The sequence below is a fragment of the Convolutriloba macropyga genome, chromosome 5 (genome assembly GCF_964194025.1).
Source record: "Convolutriloba macropyga chromosome 5, txConMacr16.3, whole genome shotgun sequence".
Classification (NCBI taxonomy): domain Eukaryota; kingdom Metazoa; phylum Xenacoelomorpha; order Acoela; family Convolutidae; genus Convolutriloba; species Convolutriloba macropyga.
Window position 1 is genome coordinate 34,377,623 of NC_134472.1, and position 19,565 is coordinate 34,397,187.

At 33.9% G+C, this 19,565-nt stretch overlaps 1 protein-coding gene across 1 annotated transcript in view; it reads right to left on the reverse strand.

The window, feature by feature from the left end:
• LOC142340353 (UMP-CMP kinase-like) overlaps window positions 1-19,565 on the reverse strand; it is a 90,215-nt gene that overhangs the window by 42,373 nt on the left and 28,277 nt on the right. The window contains exon 3 of the mRNA XM_075390927.1: window positions 15,972-16,210. Coding sequence (XP_075247042.1) covers window positions 15,972-16,210 — 239 coding nt within the window. The remainder of the gene's footprint in view (window positions 1-15,971; window positions 16,211-19,565) is intronic.

Consider the following 19,565-nt stretch of genomic DNA (forward strand, 5'->3'; position numbering starts at 1 on the left):
TCCATTATCTGATAAAGAGTTGAGGAGTGTTCAACTAGCATAAGCTGGCAAAACCGTTTCAAAGTTACATCAGGGACTGTAGAAGAACGTTTGTTTGCCGTAAAAGTACTAATAGATTTTACTGCTGCCTCACTCAAGGGTGCAGGAAGTTGTTTCTGGTTCTTGGTAACTGAAGACGAAGAAGTTGGTTTTGAAAGGTACTCAACAGCAACATGTAGTCGTGAAATTATTGCACCACGTTTAACAAAGTCTTTTTGCGTAGGCTGAATAAGTAATTTGAAACAGTTAACGAGACACGGTATCACCGCAGGTACATAAAGAGAATAGAAAATATTATCATCCTGCGAACCAAATTCATACATAACATGATAATGATTGGAGCCAAATGTACAACCTTCGATAACTGTTGCAGATGAATGATAACCATATGCATAATTTTCACTTGTTGTGTTTTCAAGTTTTGGTTCCGTCTCACAAATATTGTACTTGAAACGTTTTTGAAATTTCTTGAAATATTCGGGACTGTTCTCATACATTGCCTCAACCATAACGAACGAAAACGAAAAAGCTAATGAACAAACTATGAAAGCATAAACAATGACAGGAAGCAAAAGGTATAATAGAAATTATTCCGAATCCTCATCGACTTCTACAGACGTTTTTGTTATTTTCTTTTGGCGCTGAGTTGGTGTTTTGCCGGCTCGTTTTGCTGGACGTTTTGAGTCATCAATTGAATCTGGTTTTAGAAGTCAATCGATCAAGCCAACTGGTTGATCAAGCATTTGTTCTAGTTTTTCAATGTTCTGACATATCAACCGAAACTCTGCCGCCGAAACTGTAATTTTTTGATTGAAATCCCAATCGACGTGTTTACTATCACGTTTGAACAATTTCAAGGATAAGTAGGTGCCAGTGGTATGATAAGTCTTGACAGCAGCCCTAACAAGCCGTTTTTCATTGAGCGAAAGATCCAAATGAAAGTCGCTGTACTCAGCATCCTTAGACAAAACATTACCCATAATGTTGTATATATCGAGGCAAACTGTATCAAAGTCATCTGAAATGATGAATGACTAATACATTACTGTTTGTTGGAATGTAAACAATTTAAAACCCCACGCCAAAATGTCTAGACAATATAACAGCTAAGCAAACAAACCCACCCACCCTAGCGTGTAAACAAATCTATACTCCTCTATATCAGCTCTGATGTTTATACGAAATATGAAATTCAAAAGATCGGAAAATATATACCCTGCTGAATCAAGACCCATTCAATGTCACAATTGTCCAAGGTAATTTAAAATTTTTTATTCACTAATGCAACATCGCCGGGCCAAGCATTATAAAGCCATAGCAGAAAACAGTTTTACAAGTCCCGACCTTTAAATCTAAATACTGACAAATTTTATTAGCAATGGATAAATTAGCTCGCCTCCTCGAGTCTATTTATATTTCCCGAGAGAACCCCAATTCAACTTAGTTCAATATGACATAATTCTATTTATAGACATGACGGAATAATGATGAAATGGCTAAGTCAAATAAACAAAAACGTCTGCAACAATTTTTCAATCTATCCGCCATTGTTCTTTCTTGTTGTTCAATATAAGTTTTGTGAAAATTGTTTAGTTCTTTGGCATCTTATTACATTACTGCAAGTCTTTTGTTACTTAACCTTCTTCTTGCTTTCATCCTGCTTTTCCTTGCAGTTCCATAACATATAAAAAACAATTTTTCGGTTCTGATCTTACTAGAATTGGTTCTAGACTCTGCTGTTAAGTCTTTTTAAAAATTTCTTTGAAAGAAAACTGTTTGCTTTATTACCGTTTAAATCCGTAAAATCGGAACAAAAACATATCAATTGTTTATCCATCATCTGCAATATGGCTGCTGAATATTTAGAAATTGCAAAGACAAGTGAGCGAGGCACTCGAACCCTTGTGCGAATGTGTCACAACTTCAAAAATATTGTCCTTGTGCAGGAATGCTTTGATGACAAGACAGAATCATGGCACATAAAAAACAGCTTTATTGTTCCAGTTAATTACCTTGAACCAATACTTGAATACACAAAACAAAACGATTTATTTCATCTTAAAAAAACGCCAGAAAAATTACCAAGACAAGAAGAACCTCCATATGCTCATCGATATTATGGATGTATTACTCCCATTCAAACAAAAAAGCAGGATGTGAAAAAATTGGCGAAGCGAACAAGAAAACTTTTTGCAGGCTACGATCATGACTGCATTGAAATTTGGGAGAATCAATTGGGGCAGCTAGATGAAGTTGAGCAAATATCTGGTTTTTGGAGCTTTGATCAGTCGCCAAGTGAGGAAACAAAAACCCCGGAAAGCCTCCCGTTGATTGCCAACAATTTTACTGATAATCTCAGCATCGATGAAACACCTCCTTTGAGCCAATGTTATGCCCCGGTGAAGAAGGTCATCAAGTTATCTCGACTCTAAATTACAACAAAACTCTTTAAACTCATTGTACAAGCTGTATTTGTTGATTTTCACAATGTTTAATAATGATAATTTGGTTAACATTTTGAAACCAGTTTTCAATTAAACTTTAACTAAAGATTCATCTTAGCACTAGATAAACATTGTGAGAGAGAATTAAGCGCTGCTTAAAAATTCAGACAATGAACAAACAAGTACTCGAAACAATATTTTGAACAAATAAGCAAAGTAGCCCAGGTTGAATTAAACCCAGCTGAAGCTTGGATTTTTTATATATCACGGCAAAAACTCAATAAACAATTTTTCATCAGAAATTTGTATGCTGAAAACTCAGACACTAAACAAACACTTATGCAAGACAATGTTTTAAGCAAATAAGCGAAGAAAGACTGGGTTGAAATCAACCCAGCTGAAGCTTGAATTATAGAGAAAAGACAGTAAACAATCAATAAACAATTTTTATCAGATAGTTGTACAGTGTACCAAAATTAGGGTAGACAATAAAGAAGTAAAACTGAATTCAATGTCACCTGTTTTAAACAAACAAAAAGTAGAAAAACCGTTGAGCACATAAATCTATAAGTCTGCGAGTTGTGTTTCCCTCTACTGCTGTTTGCGGAGCAGTAGCTTTCTGTTGCAAAAGTAAACAAAAAAGACGCGCACTCTGATTGGATGAAACAAGTTTGAAGTACAGTTTGCCCGACAATAAAATTCTTACATTTGCTTTTTGCCTTAACCTGAAATTCACATGATTGAAAAACTTCAACTCTTTTTATTTCTCCATCATAATTTTATACTTTTTTCTTTACGTTCCTTTTCCTTCTGTCTTTCTCCTGTTCACAATGAACGCTGAAATGTGTACAGTTTGTCGGAAAAAACTCGTAGATAAACGCAGCCTCAGAAGTCACATGCAAACAATTCATAAACAATACTTCCAAACCAACCGATTCGAGTGCGATGAATGTGTGTTTGCTCACAAAGAAGTCATAGAACTCGAAACGCGTCGTTCTTTTGATGTTTACATAAAACACGAGAAGCTGTAACTGGTTAAATATTTGCTCACCATAACATAAGTTTACTTCTGGCTTGCTTAAGCAGAGTCTACTTGCTTGTAAACAAATTGCGCTGCTTGACGCCTGTATGTATTGACAGTGGTACATTGAACAAAAAAAATTGAGCAGCTTCAGCTTTTCTTTAAATTGTAAACAAAACAGGTGAAGCTGTAACTGGTTCAAAATTTATTCGTCTTAACAGTTTGTTTTTGTCTTTCGTGAAGATGGAAGTTCAGAAAAAGACTTTTAAATTAAAAAATTATAAAAAAGTTTATCCTGCTGCCAAAGCCATTCAGTGTCACAATTGTCGAAGGCAGTTCGGCACCTTCACTTCTTTGCTGCAACACCACCGCGCTAAGCATTATAGGACATATTTCAAAAAACATAATCAGAAGTACCAACGAACGCAAATAAAGTCAACAGCAAGTTGTTTTTCATCAACAATGGAGAAGCTGGTTCGGCTTATGGAAACTGTTTTTTACATACCAAAAAAATTTAGCGCGCTCATAGAAAACCTTACAATAAGAGATGACGTAATTCTATTTTTAGACATGATGCAAAGATTATGCATTCCAAACAAATAAACAAATCATTCTATTCATAACTCTTATCATTCCGTCATTTCTCAGTTCCTATTTATCGATTTCGTAACTGAAATTCAACTCTATCCGATTTGACAAAATTTTTCCTCGTTATAAATGATAAACTTGTTCAGTTTGTTTTTTCACTGCTAAGATATTATTTCGAAAACTTATATTCAGTTTCCAGTTACAAACCACATACTCCTGAAAAGGTTTTTTATTTGAAAATTATGGCCACTGAATATTTAGAAATAAAAAAACCAACGATTCTCAAATTCGAACACTGGTTCGTACATGCCACAGTTACAAGAATGTCGCATTGATGAAGGAAACGTTCGATGAAAACACGGGTTTATGGCACAGTGATAACAGCTTTATTATAACAAAAAGTAGAAAAACCGTTGAGCATATAAATCTATGTGTTGTTTACCCAACAGTCTGCGAGTTGTGTTTCCCTCTACTGCTGTTTGCGGCTTTTTCTCCGTCAACTTCTGGATCTAATAAAGAACAAACAGCTACAAAACATAACTGTCGATAAGATATGTGTGTATAATTTATGCTACCTCTCAAAGATAAAACTTTTTCATGAATGAGCTTGATGTCTTTTGTTCCTATTGTGTTCATTATTTAATGTTTACTGAACGTGAGCGTTTAGAGTTTTTGTTTAAAAATCCTTTGATTCTGATTGGTTGTTAACTCGAATTGTGAATGCAGCACTGCGATTGGTCAATTTATTTTGGAAAATGTTGTGACTCTGAACATGTTTGAGCATGATCCGATGACTCTCCACTTAATATATCATTAATGATTTAATACATCTACTAACAGGTTAGTTATTTTTGTTTTGTTTTTGTCCCATTTATGTATACATTTATGGACATAAGTGATTATGACCATAATTGTGCACTTAATTACGAGAAAAGTTATTTCCTTCTACAACTCTGGTTTTTTTATCAATGTGTATATTTATGTATGTATGTGTATGAATGTATGTATGTATGTATATATGTGTGTATGTATGTATGTATGTATGTATGTATGTATGTATGTATGTATGTATGTATGTATGTATGTATGTATGTATATATGTATGTATTTGTGTATGCATGCTGTATATGCATATATGTAGGTTTGTATGATGTATGCAAGTTCCTATTTATGAGTGTATATGTAATACATCCATACATATAAATATGGATGTATGTAGGTACTTATTTTTATATTTATTATTGATCTCTCTATGTTTTTACGTAATCATAACTGTAAATTTGTATTAAAGCAGGATGGCGCAGGGGAAGCGCGCTGGGCCCATAATCCAGAGGTCGGTAGATCAAAACTATCTCCTGCTCAATTTTTTTACGTAAATTTATAGAATTTTTTTTGTATGCATATATGTACTGCAGTTGAAATGTTTTACTTAGAAAAATCTGATTGTTTTGGACTTTATAAATAATTAGAGATCTCTGATAGTTCGGGGTTGTGTTTGGGTGTGGTTAATGTAGGTGCGTGGCGCGTGTGTGTGTTTGGGGGTTGTGTTCGGGTGTGGTTGGTGTAGGTGCGTGTCGCGTGTGTGTGTTTGGGTGTGTAAGTGTGTGTGTGTGCATGCGTGGTTTTGTGTGTGCATGCGTGGTTGTGTGTGTGTGTGGTGATTGTAATTGGCTGATGTTTAGCGTAGTGTTTGGGTTGTGTCGAGAAACGAATGTTGGTGTTTATCACACCAAACGTGTTTCACAACTTCTCATATTGATCAAAAGTGAAATAACGTTGAAAATTTTTGGACCCCATTTTCCTAAAAAATTTACAAGTGTTTGTCCCCCTATGGGACCAAAAATTCAATTTTTGAAAAAAATTGTTTCCGACAACTTTTTTCATTCACAAACCTTGTTTCACAACATTTCACGTTGATCGAAGCCAAAAAATGGACAAAAAGTTATTGTCCCCTAGGGGACCAAAATTTCAATTTTTGAAAAAAGTGTTTCCGATAATTTTTTTCACTCAAAAAACATGTTTCACAACATTTCACGTTGATTGAAGCCAAAAAATGGACAAAAATTTTTTCGAACCAATTTTTCAAAATTTTTTACAAGTTATTGTCCCCTAGGGGACCAAAATTTCAATTTTTGAAAAGTGTTTCCGACAATTTTTTTCAATCACAAAACATGTTTCACATCATTTCACGTTGATTGAAGCCAGAAAATGGACAAAAATTTTTCGAACCAATTTTTCAAAATTTTTTACAAGTTATTGTCCCCTAGGGTACCAAAAGTTCAATTTTTGAAAAAAGTGTTTCCGACAATTTTTTTCACTCACAAAACATGTTTCACATCATTTCACGTTGATTGAAGCCAAAAAATGGACAAAAATTTTTTCGAACCAATTCAAAATTTTTTGCAAGTTATTGTCCCCTAGGGGACCAAAATTTCAATTTTTGAAAAAAGTGTTTCCGAAAATTTTTTTCACTCACAAAACATGTTTCACATCATTTCACGTTGATTGAAGCCAAAAAATGGACAAAAATTTTTTCGAACCAATTTTTCAAAATTTTTTACAAGTTATTGTCCCCTAGGGGACCAAAATTTCAATTTTTGAAAAAAGTGTTTCCGACAATTTTTTTCACTCACAAAACATGTTTCACAACATTTCACGTTGATTGAAGCCAAAAAATGGACAAAAATTTTTTCGAACCAATTTTTCAAAAAATTTTACTTAAGTGTTCGTCCAACCCCATATGAGGAACAAAAAATTTTTTTTTCAAAATTTGCATTTTCGGCGGAAAAATTAGGGGCGACATTTTATTCAGATTTTCAAAATTTTCAAATGTCCCACCCCGGTGTTGTTGGGCCGAGAACCTCACCGGGGGGGGGACGGACATTTTTGGAAGCCTGATTTTCTCGGCCCAACTACAACGGGGTGGGACACTTGAAAATTTTGAAAATCTGAATAAAATGTCCCCCCTATTTTACATATTTACATACATATATATATATGTATATGCATGTATATATGTATTGTGTATATGTAAAAATGTGTATGTATATGTATGTATTATGTATATGTATATGCATGTATATATGCATTGTGTATATGTATATATGTATATGTATGTATGTATGCATGTATGTATGTATTATGTAAATGTATATATGTATATACATGTATATATGTAACGTGTATATGTATATATGTATATGTATGTATGTATGTATGTATGTATGTATATTTGTGTGTTTTGTTGTATGCATGTATGAATGTATTTATGTATGCATATGTATGCATGTATGTGTATGTGAGTATCTATATATCTATGTATTGATGTATGTATTGATGTATGTATACATACACACACATACATACATACCTACATACGTACATACATACATACATACATACATACATACATACATACATACATACATACATACATACATACATACATACATACATACATACATACATACATACATACATTCATACATACATAAATACATACAAACAAACATACCTACATACATAGATTCATGCATACATACATACATACATACATACATACATACATACATACATACATACATACCTACATACAGATTTCAAGAAAAACAAGTTTTTACCTGAGTATGTACACAATTATGGTCATAATCACCTATGGCCATGAATGCATACATAAATTGGTGAAAACAACAGTAAAACAACTAACCTCTTAGTAGATGTATAAAATCATTAATGATATATTAATTGGAGTGTCATCAGATCATGCCCAAACATGTTCAGGGTCACAAAACTTTCCAAATTAAATTGACCAATCGGAGTGCTTGATTTATTATTCAAGTTGACAACCAATCAGAATTGAAAGATTTATAAACAAAAACTCTAAACGCTCACGTTCAGTAAACAGTAAAAATGAACACAATAGGAACAAAAGACATCAAGCTCATTTATGAGAAAGTTTTATCACTGAGAGGTAACATAAACTATACACACATATCTTATCGACAATTATATTTCGTAGCTGCTTGTTCTTTGTTAGATCCAGAAGTTGACGGAGAAATAGCACTTAAAATTAGACCCTATGGTGGTTTCATTGGAATTGATAATTCAAGACTAGATCCCATATTGAAACGGAGCAAAGTGCTACGACTTCATGCTGCATTGCATGACGCCGCTGGATTTATAAAAGATTGCCGAAACAAAGGCCCTGGATATGTTTACGCTTTCCGTTACTCACCAGTAAACAATTGTCTTTTCGGGCACCTGACAGGAATATTATTCATTCTATCAGTGAAAATTTTTCATTCACAATTGTTTCGTGAATTGGAATGCTAGAAAATTTTGGCAGCAAAACCACAAATATTAATGTCCTCGCTCTCGAAGGTTTCAAACTCAAGTCATTTGGATTCATTATAAAAGAACTGAGTTTGTGTTCCAGTTACAACGATACAATATTTTTCAAACCGCCGCTTAAATTCGCTGATTTACCCGAACACGATAGACAAACTGTTGTTTGGCTGACCAATAACCTACACGGTCTTGATTGGGACGAAGGTGATATACCTTACTGTGATTTGAAACAATCTGTCTGAGTTTCAGTTTCCGATTCACACGGAAAAACTTTTTTGCCAAAGGCATTGAAAAGTGTGAGCTCCTCAGTAAGCTTTTACAAAAAACTGTTTATAATCTGGAGGATCTCAATTGTCCTCGAATCTCAGAGATAATATCAGAAGAACAAGTTCCCTCCTGTTATCATCATTCAAACTTTCGTTCACCAAACGATCAATTATCAAACCACTGCGCGGAACGTAAAGCAAGAATATTTTCACAGTGGACACAAAGTGATGCACAGAGAAGACACAGCAACTTTAACAACTTATCTGTCAGACGACTTGAAGATATTCACTTGCTTGACTCCACTTGACGATCAGCCGATTGTAATATTCAACAGAGTTCAGGATCCCTCTCCACTAATACAGAATAATTTTTCAAGCGATCAACAGAACCGAGCGAATTATCTCAACAACAAGCCAAACACAGCACAACAACCGCGTTACAACTCGCTTTATAGTGCAGCAGCAAAACGTTATTTTGCAACCATTACTCTTTCTCCCGACGAGCTGGACAGCTTTAGGGCTTTCCTGCCCGTGATAGGTATTTTTCAAAATTTTTTACAAGTTATTGTCCCCTAGGGGACCAAAATTTCAATTTTTGAAAAAAGTGTTTCCGACAATTTTTTTCACTCACAAAACATGTTTCACAACATTTCACGTTGATTGAAGCCAAAAAATGGACAAAAATTTTTTCGAACCAATTCAAAATTTTTTGCAAGTTATTGTCCCCTAGGGGACCAAAATTTCAATTTTTGAAAAAAGTGTTTCCGACAATTTTTTTCACTCACAAAACATGTTTCACAACATTTCACGTTGATTGAAGCCAAAAAATGGACAAAAATTTTTTCGAACCAATTTTTCGAAAAATTTTACAAGTGTTCGTCCACCCCCATATGAGGAACAAAAAATTTTTTTTCAAAATTTGCATTTTCGGCGAAAAAATAAGGGGGGACATTTTATTCAGATTTTCAAAATTTTCAAATGTCCCACCCCGGTGTTGTTGGGCCGAGAAAATCAGGCTTCCAAAAGTGTCCGTCCCCCCCCGGTGAGGTTCTAGTCATTTTTTTATACTACTCATCTCATTCTGGCAAAGAAATCATACAGGATTCTTGCATGAAATCTATGTTTTCATATATAACCCCCACAGGAATTCAAGAAAATCGTTGATAATGTATTCATGAAAGGTGAGAAATAACGATAAATATACGTAAAAATTTTTATAAGCCTAGTACTAAACTATAGGAATTATATATAATCCTAGCGAGAAATCAGAGAATTCACATAATATCCTAAAATGAGACCAAAAAAATCATATTGGTTTGCAGGAATGAAATCGAGAGAGTGCTGCTAGAAGAGTGCAGCTTCTCGTAAGATAAAAACCGTTTAAAGTTATCAACTAAAACCGATAAAAGCAATTTTGATCCTTAAATGAAACCAAACAAAATTTGATAATAACGATCGATGATGGTTTCTGCAAAAAACTTTAATTAACACATTGTGTTAAAAAATTAAGAAGTCATTACATACCGTCTTCGTCTTCAGCTCGACGCGCAGAGTATCCAGTGTGCTATAAAAAGGATTAATATATGTTGAAAACTATATATGATTTTTTTAAAAAAAGTTGTTCATTTCCTAATTTTGTTATTGTTTATATTTTAACGTACTACTAAAAGTTACCAGAAGCCAAAATTGGCAGTCTCTTATAGTTTTTTTGTCGAATCTTTATAATCCTCGTACGACTACCAAGAACGATGCAAGCCATATATGTCCTAGGAAGATTACTATCAATCATATAGGTTCCAATAGGAAATCACAGAAAATAAAATGATTGGTGAAAGACATATGAATTATCCAAAGTCAGAAAACGGATAATTGAAAGTTTTGTAGCAAAGCAGGGCCAATCTGCGAAGTGAATTGTATTGATGTGCAAAACAAGGCCGTTGAAAAGAAAGAAAGGAACAGGAGTGAAAAAATTTTATTTGAACACTCTGCTTTTACCCTACATACTAAAAAAGGGAAAAGAATAAATATGTGATACGGCGACAGAGACCAGAAGCAAAAGTTCTAATGAAAATATTTTTGTTTTTGCCAAACATTCACTTAAATTTCCTTTTGCAACTTTCAAAGCTATCCATAACTCTTTCAACAAACAAAAGTTTTAAACAGAGCACAACAAACGTCGGCATAATTGTAATTGAGTTTTAATTATCGTCAAACACGTGTTTATTCAAAAATTAAAACTTTAAATGGGAATCTGAATGGACTCAGAAAGTATACTACAAAATCCAAAATCCTGAACGACCCGCGAAAAAAAATCTGCAAAAAAACCGCTCATCATCGTACACTAATTCATAGAACAGTCTTTACCGGTACCTTTCGTTAATTTTAGTTTTTGCGTTCTGAAGGCTTTACAGTTTTTGAACGACACTGTTTGAAGCCCCTTGGTCTTTCTTCGGTTTCTAACGGCCATCCAAGCCATTTCCTACATCTCAGATTACAAGATACAGCTCTACTGTTTCACGAGCAGCTGTTGAACTCAATAAAAACTGATTTCGAGGAGCCGCCAAGACAATTACGAGAATGCTATGCCAACCAAATCATACAAGAATAATTCTTCTTGGCTTTCCAGAGATCAAATGTAGCACGCAGTACGACACGCTCGAAGGTAACTCGGCGCCTCTTCAAAGACTAGCAGAGTTTTTCCATTTAACCAACGAATTTCCGAAAGTAGGAGAACAGCCCTTGGGTGCAATACAAGCGACAATTCGAAGAAAACAATATGAAGCAGAAGAGGTCTCAATGACAGTAAATAATTTACGCAAAAGAGTTGCCCGAATTATTGTCAATGAGAAACTTTACCCTAAGAGCTATTTTGCGCACTCATTTATTCAAATTATATAACAACCAACTAGATCGGACAATTTTTTTTAAACAAAAAAGCCTAGCAACAACTAGAAGCAGCAGCGGAGTCTGATAAAGCAACTCTAGGTTGAACTCTGCCCAACCACAACAGTTCTACCTTAAACATTTCTTCAATTACTCTAAGTAATCCACCTTCGTAATATTTGTAGTCAGAAAACGGTTTTTAATTACAAAACACCTACCTATTGTCTCTCTACATTTCTAGATATCTTATTTTGTCTGTAATTGTTATATCAATTTGATTCAGAGGATACCATTTTTCATTTCATAAAAAGGCATCTTTTGGATTTCAGGCGTTGCGGTTTTGTGAAATCTTTCATTATAGAGGCATATTACCTATATAAAGTCTACCAATTGTGCCTTTGTTTTCTTGGAAATAAATTTTGTTTATGTACTACAGAATTGGGTTTCCTGCAAAATTTTGATAATGGCACAGAGAAAACTGGTCTTTTTCTTTGTTTTCTAAGTAATCTGCTCTTTACCAATTTTTTCTATCAGTCCATTTTGTTGCCAAAAAGGCTTTTCTCAAACCTAGGTTTTCGGCTCACCATATCGCTCAAAGCGCTTATTTTCTAAGTAAAATTTTTTGTTCAAATAAACAAAAGTTGCACTCAAACGGTTTCAGGAAAAGACTTCTCCAGTTCCCTGGAGAACAATTTTTGGTTATTTTTTGATTCAGTTCGGATAAAAAGGAGATTTTCACATGTTAATTATGTTCAATTTACATAAAAACTCGAAAATCATCACTCCGAGCGATACAGTTTAAACATTTTTCAATAGAAAAAGCTAACTATATAGCGCTTGCTTCCACTAAATGCCTATACGGACGTTTTAGGGAAAAGCTCATCGAAAAGGCTCCTGAAATCTTGAGAAATTGATTTGAGTAAAAATGACAATTTGGTTTTACCTCTCTCCTATGAGAATTGCTTATTGTCAAAGGTAACTGATTTTTCCAATTTCTATACTACACACACAAATTTAAATTCTCTCACCAATCCGTTAGATTTACCTGTCGCTTTGTTTGTATATTTTAACGAAAAAATGACAAACAGTCCTATTGAAAAACAAAAATGAAGAAAATCCATTGGCATTTTGTTCCTACATTTTTTGGAGCGTTCAAGTTATTCGTAGATGTGAGAAAAAGCCGACAGCTTTCCATATTAACACTTTGTAAAGTTTATATCCAATAAGTTCAAAAAATGTCTCGATCTCATTAGATTATATGTTGGAATAGTTGAAGTCACAAAAAGAGGGTTACAAACGCTTTGTTTTACTGTGACTTGAAATAACTGTTTTGTTACAAATCTTTGGATGATATCTTACATTTTTTCATTGTTTTCTAATGTTGATTTGAAGACTTTGTCTTTTAATAGATATTTATTACGAGGCTGGCAATTACTTCAGAAATTGAAAAAAAACACACACAACTGTCAATGTCTATTGATCGCTCAAATTGTGTTAAAAAATCATAGTGTCATAATAAGCTCAGTACATAAGAAAGCAAACTGTTGTATAAATAAAATGCTTGCGCACGCTCTTTGTGCTGACGCAAGTAATTCACGGTACTCAACTTACGTAACACTCTTGATTAGATCTTGTGACGTAAACTAACGACAATATCAAAATTATCTCAGGTTGAGAACAGAAGTCAAATAATTTTACGGAAGCGATCAATTGATTTTATTTCATTTAAAAAATTAAAGGCTATATATTTAAATCAAATTAATTAGACCTAACTAGTTAGAAAATTTCTGAAAAAAATAGAATCGCTTTTGAAGCAAAAGCAATATAACCGCAGAAATAACTAATAGAAATTAAAATTTAAAGCTCTCAATAAAATGGCAGAAGACAAAACAGCGCAATAAATTAACGAAAACAGATGAGGTGAGCTCCACAAACAAAAGAGCAAAATTGGTTTCCTAAACAAGATCCAGGTTAGTTTTCAGAGTTAGTTTGAAATTTTTTCTGCTTTGACAGAATTGATAAACAAAACTTTGGTTTTAAAATAACTACAAAAGATTCTCTCCTTTATTTTTGTTCATACAATGTTTCTGTGTTTAAATTTCATGTTCACCATCAGCTTTTGCATTTACAGATCATTTTTTTACTTTTGATTATCTCTCTTACAACTCTATGTGAAGAAAGAGGTAATCAGGAATGAATCGTTTTCAATTGTCTTCACAGAACTTTGTTTGCAGACAAATGTATTAACATTCAATTCCTCGCTACTCATGCTTTTTTACTTTTTTATTGAAAAGCGGTTCATTGCAGGCGACAAAAAAATTTAAAAAGAATATTCAAATGAATAATAGAACTCAAAACGGATCTGAGCTACTGACAAGCACATCAATCCAGAACTTCTATTTGGTCGGAAAACAACTAAACTCTCTGAAAACAGTGACAAAAAGCTGACAGAACTACCAAAATTTAACCAGCAAACAAATGAGACAGCAATTGAGAAAAATAAACAGGAAATGAGAGGCAATTTCGAAAACGAGAGGCAAAACGAGAGGAAATGAGAGGCAATCTCGAAAACGTCTGCAATTTCGAGGAAAGATAAAGTTACAATCCAGCGAGATTTTCTCCTGTTTATTGATTACTTCCGGTCAGCAGAGCCAACATTCTGCTCAACATGAAATCGCCAGCTTTGCCAGTTCAAGAAAAAGCCCTTAAAATTGCTGTTAGTACAACCGCCGGCCAGTAATAGCAGCATCACCTAATTACCAACTCATGAATACAAACCACATTGATTCAAACCCCCGTTAAACAGAATAGTTATTCAGGGATATCAAGCGTGTTTTACAAAGCTGAAATAAGGAGAACAGATTAAAGGTCAAATAGTTGTTATGACTAGTATTGCAAAATCTTGTGCGGAGATGCCGGAAATGAGGATCGATGTCAAGCTCCCAACAGCTACCGACATTTATTTAGAGCAATAACACATCATTCGAAATCTAGTGAATTTTAAAAATTCTGAACCAGCCAAGGAGGAATTTGTCTCCAGTTTTTGTTTGGAAATGATTAAAAAATTCCGAATGCCAATAAGTGTGCACGAAGTGAACGAAATTGGGCAACCAGTCATAACAAAAATACAGCAGTTTTAGCACAATTATAAACAATATTTTTAAGCACTATTTACTGGCAAACGTTACTAAATCTTGCGGAAATTATTTCGCGACGAATGTTTTGTTACCTACGGCGGTATTCTATTGGCTAGACTTTCGCGCAAAAGTGCACAGAATTAATTCTTTCAGAGTTAAGAAAAAGGAGACATCAGATGACGTCTAGTGATTGCAGTTAACAAAACTGGCTACGAAACTCTGCGCTCAAGTCCTAAACCTCCGCTAATGTGCAAAACATGTTTCCAATTGATGAGCCAGAGTATCCAGCTGCGCAAACGTCTAACCCTAACTCGATCGAATTTGAGAAAACAACCTCAGTATGGGCAAGGACTGGAAAAGTCTCATTAAGGTGGAAAAAACTTTAAAAAAGACTATGAAGACCAATTTTTGCTAATAGAAGTTTTACATCAAACAGTTTCTCGAAAAGAAACGGAGAAATCCGAAAACTTCATGTCTTACACGCCTAATTTTATGACAAATCCTTATTATTGTGTCATTTGCATTATCTATTGTGAATTGCAAATTGACCACAGCTCCACCCACCATAGCCTCCCTTTTTCAACATGTTGTCTCCCATAGAGCAGTTGCAACCCCCTTTGAACTTTGATCGTAGTTTCTGAAGTTTTGGAAAACTGGAAGAGAAATTATTTTAAAGTTTAAACTGCAAAAAATGCGATAAGAGAAAAAAAAAGTAGTTTAATTTGATATAATTAAGAAGTGTTAAATTCTTAAAAAAGTGATTCAAAATGTAGTCAAACAGTGTTTAACAAATGATGTTTTTTTGCTCATTAATTTTTTGCTGAATGTTTTGCTGATTTTTTAAAATCTCATTTAGTTTGCAAGAAAAATAAACAACATTTGATTCTTATGTTACCATTCCTTTGTGTGTCTGTTTAATTTAAAGAAGTGCTGCTTCTTTCATTCAGTGCGGTGTGTCATATATTGGATATATGAAAGTATTGTATTACAGCAGAGCAAATCCGCGTAGTGGATGGCAGCGAAAAGTAAGAAATTAGAGAGTTTAAAACAGGAAGAAATTAATCTTCCTCAAACACTGCACCTAAGAAAGATAAATAAAGAGATATGTGACATAAAATATTTCTGCAACTCAGCTGTAGACTCTCCATCGAACTTTTAGAGCATTTTAGCTTACTTTTCTAGAGACTCATTCTTCATTTGCATATTACAAAAATTTTATGACAAATTCATCTAATCGCTAACACACCTCATTTTAATGCTTTCTACATTGTCGTCTGTCCTGGCGCTGCCCCCTGCCCCCCTTGCAAGACACCTGTCGGTGGAAACGTCGTCTGTTACGTTGAAGAAAAGCACCCCGTGCACTTTGGCAACTTTCTCCATCTCCTCGTTCCATCCGTCATAGTTGTCCTTGTTTCTAGGGAAGCCATCTATCAAAATCAGGATACGCTCACTCGAGTTCACACCATTTAATTGATTCTCTATTGCCTGAAAAGACGAAATGCATCAGTAACGCATACAGTAACAGTAAGACAGCGCTGAATCATACTCTGATTATACTTTTTCCTGTTAAAATCTTAACAAAAACGGCACACCAAAAAACGATCATGAACAGGCCTGAAATATATGTCAGTTATTTGCATCATCAGCCTAATATATACGTACAATATCGCAAAAATGAATTTTCCAAACGCACCTTTTTCAAGCCAAAGTTTTATCACAATGTTGAGAGCTCCGGCATCCGTTGAATTGAAAATGAACCAATTTGCATTAACATAAAATGAGGTAATTGTTCCAGCCTCCAAATTTTTGGGAGGTTGGGAATTTTATGCTACCCTGGCTTTTCTGTTACGTTAATTTCGGCCGTTCAAAGTCTTTTACAGAGTGATGCAAAAGTGGTACCATTTAAAAGGGTTCTACTTCTTTTCACCCCTATTCATTTAACCCCCTATCATTCAACCCCAATTTATTCACCCCTCTCTCATTCAACCCCTCTATCATTTAACCCCTCTACCATTTCATCCCGTCACAGCAGTCGACATTAAAGGCATGTTTTGTCATAATTAACTGGATAAATTAATCCCACGTTCGGTTGTGATAGATTCATATCGAGTCCCACGGGCCGCTGAGGCATGGCCATGGCCCGCGAGGCATGGCCAAATGATTATATTGCTAATTTAATTATCCTTATTTTATAGAAAGATTAAAATCGGGGTGAAATGATGGGGTGTTAAATGAATAAGTGTGGAAAAGCAGGACACCATTTAAAAGCTCTTGAAAATCTAAATAATTTTTGAAGAATCATTTTCAATTTTTTAACTTCTCGAGTATATAAGGTAAAAATTTTTCAAAATTTTGTAAGTTTTTTAGCATTCAATTCTATATTTTCTAAATATTTTACTCTCTCTGAATTTTGTGCATTTCTCAGATAAATTAAAATGCATAATTTTATGCCAAAACTACTTAAAAATTTATAATACATTTCATTCTTTTAAGTTTTTCATCGGTTTCCAGATATAAGAAGAAAATGAATCAAACGAAAAATGATCTCATTTCCCTAAGTTAAAAAGATTTGATTTTAGCTATCAAAAAACTTCCAATATATTGACCAAAGTTTACCATTCACTGTTTTTCTGTTTCCAGTAAAAGTAATGGTGGGGCAAAACAAGCGGCCATCACTTTATGATCAAGCAACAAAAAGTTTATAATGAAAAGAAGTCAGATAATGGTCACTTTGGGGAAAATGTTATTATTAGTTGCCGTAATCTAAACGCCTCCAATAGTCAGAATGAGACGCTTTGTTTTCCAATAGAACAATTAAATGTTTTACGACGAAAAAAAAAGACTATCAAGATTCCTTAGTCTCTCTGTACTGTTTGTAGGTCATCCATCGTTTCACTTTTTGAATTGTTTTCACGAAAAAGTTAAACTTTTTCAGAAAAAGTTCCAAATCCTCAGGGTTTGTATGATGGAATTTCTGATGTACAAACACAGTTTTCAGGAAAAAAAAATTTTGATCATAATTACGTTGTAAAACTTCTTAGAGTTCTATAATTAATTGTCGAAAAGCTTTTCCATTTGTTTTGTTGCTTTACAAATATGTCGTACAAGTTTGCGCAAAAAAGTGTGCATGGACCAGATAGAAAAGTGTTGAAAGCTTTAGGTTGTCTGTGGCCGTACTTAAGAACATTTGAGTTAGATAGCCAAAATTTTCTATTTCTTATCGTGCTATTTTATGTACGCTTTCAGCTCGTGAATGTTTATTGTCTGAATTAAGAGATGTAGCTCTGGTTCCTAAAAATTCTTCTTCTAGTTGATCTGGTTGAAATACATCCTCTGGTTGTACCTCTAGTTGAACTAATTGATATTTGAGATCCCACTAATTAGTGGGATCTCAAATATTGTGTAGGAGAAAGAGGGCGAAGTAGTGTTTTGTATGTAAAAGTTTCAGGATTGCATAAAAGTAGCATTGCACCTTTTGTTAATTGTCGAAAGAAAATTTCTATCAAATAAGCTCTGAATGCTGTTCTAGCGATTTGGAAGGTTTTGTCGCTACTGATGGGAACGTTGTTGTTCTTCGTTAATGTAATGTTCAATTAATGTTGAGTTTGTATTCACTAAAAGCCGTACCTCTTGAGCGTTCCAAAATTTAAAGATAAATGGTTTTATATCTTCTTTTGTTTGTTGTTCTCTAACTGTAAAGAGAATTAAAGCCCCGCATCGTATGCAGTGTCAGATGGGAAGACAGTTTCCATTTGCTCAATTGTCGTGTTAATGTAGAGTCAATGGTTTTAATTTTCTGTCTATTATGAAAAAATTTTTGACCGTAATTTATTTCCTGTGGCTAATTCTAATTTTAGAAAACTATAATAGAATACGTGGAATGTTTTTAAAAATTGTGAAAGAGTTGTGTTTGATCCCAATGAGTTCGTTTAAAAATTGGAATATTTTACCTCTCTGGTAGCAACTGAATTTTGACTTTGTATTCTGTTCATGGTGTATTGGTAAGGTAGTATTGGTAAGGTTTTGTTTATATATTTTTCAGAAATTCTTGGGAGTTCTGTTAAATTTACTGGTTGCGAGTGATTTTCATATCTATTTTTAGTTCCGCTGAAGGATATGGTGTTTATAGTATGCGAGAAAAACATTGTTCCGTCATCTAAAAGAGTGGAACTGAGATCAGTTACTTGTGTATGATTTGGATTTGTGTCCATAGATTGTGTGTATACGCAATAATCTAAATTTTGTGGAGACATTTCTAGAGAACTGTTTTTTTGGGAAAAAATACTTTGGAAACAAAGTTTTCGAGAAAAAAAATTTTGGTCATAATTATATTGTAAATGTTCTTAGTTTTATAAATAATAGTGGAAATGCTTTTCCACTTTAATTGGTTGTTTTAAAAATATGTCGTGCAAGGCTGCGCCAAAATCGGTGTACGAACCAAATATGTTGTATGAAACAGTTTTATATGATTTTGTTTCTTGTGATATGCCTAAGTTTAGAAAAAAAGAGTAGAAAAAGAGGATTTTTTTGGTAAAAAAAGTTGCGGAAAATTTGTGTTTGATTCTAATGAGTTCTTTTTACAGTTGGTATATGTTAATTAATTGGCCACAACAGTTAAAGCAGACTATAGAGCTATAGCTATTAATTTCTGCTACTTACTTAAGTCTATCTGACTAACTGACTCTGGAAAACACCGAAAAAGAAATTCAGTTATAACGGCAGATTATATAAAATACGCCGAAGTCAAGACACACACATCGTGCACAAATATCAGTAGACCGTCTAAAATGGTGTAGTTTGCTTTGTTTACAAGAAAATAGAGCCTTCTCAGCCTGTCATT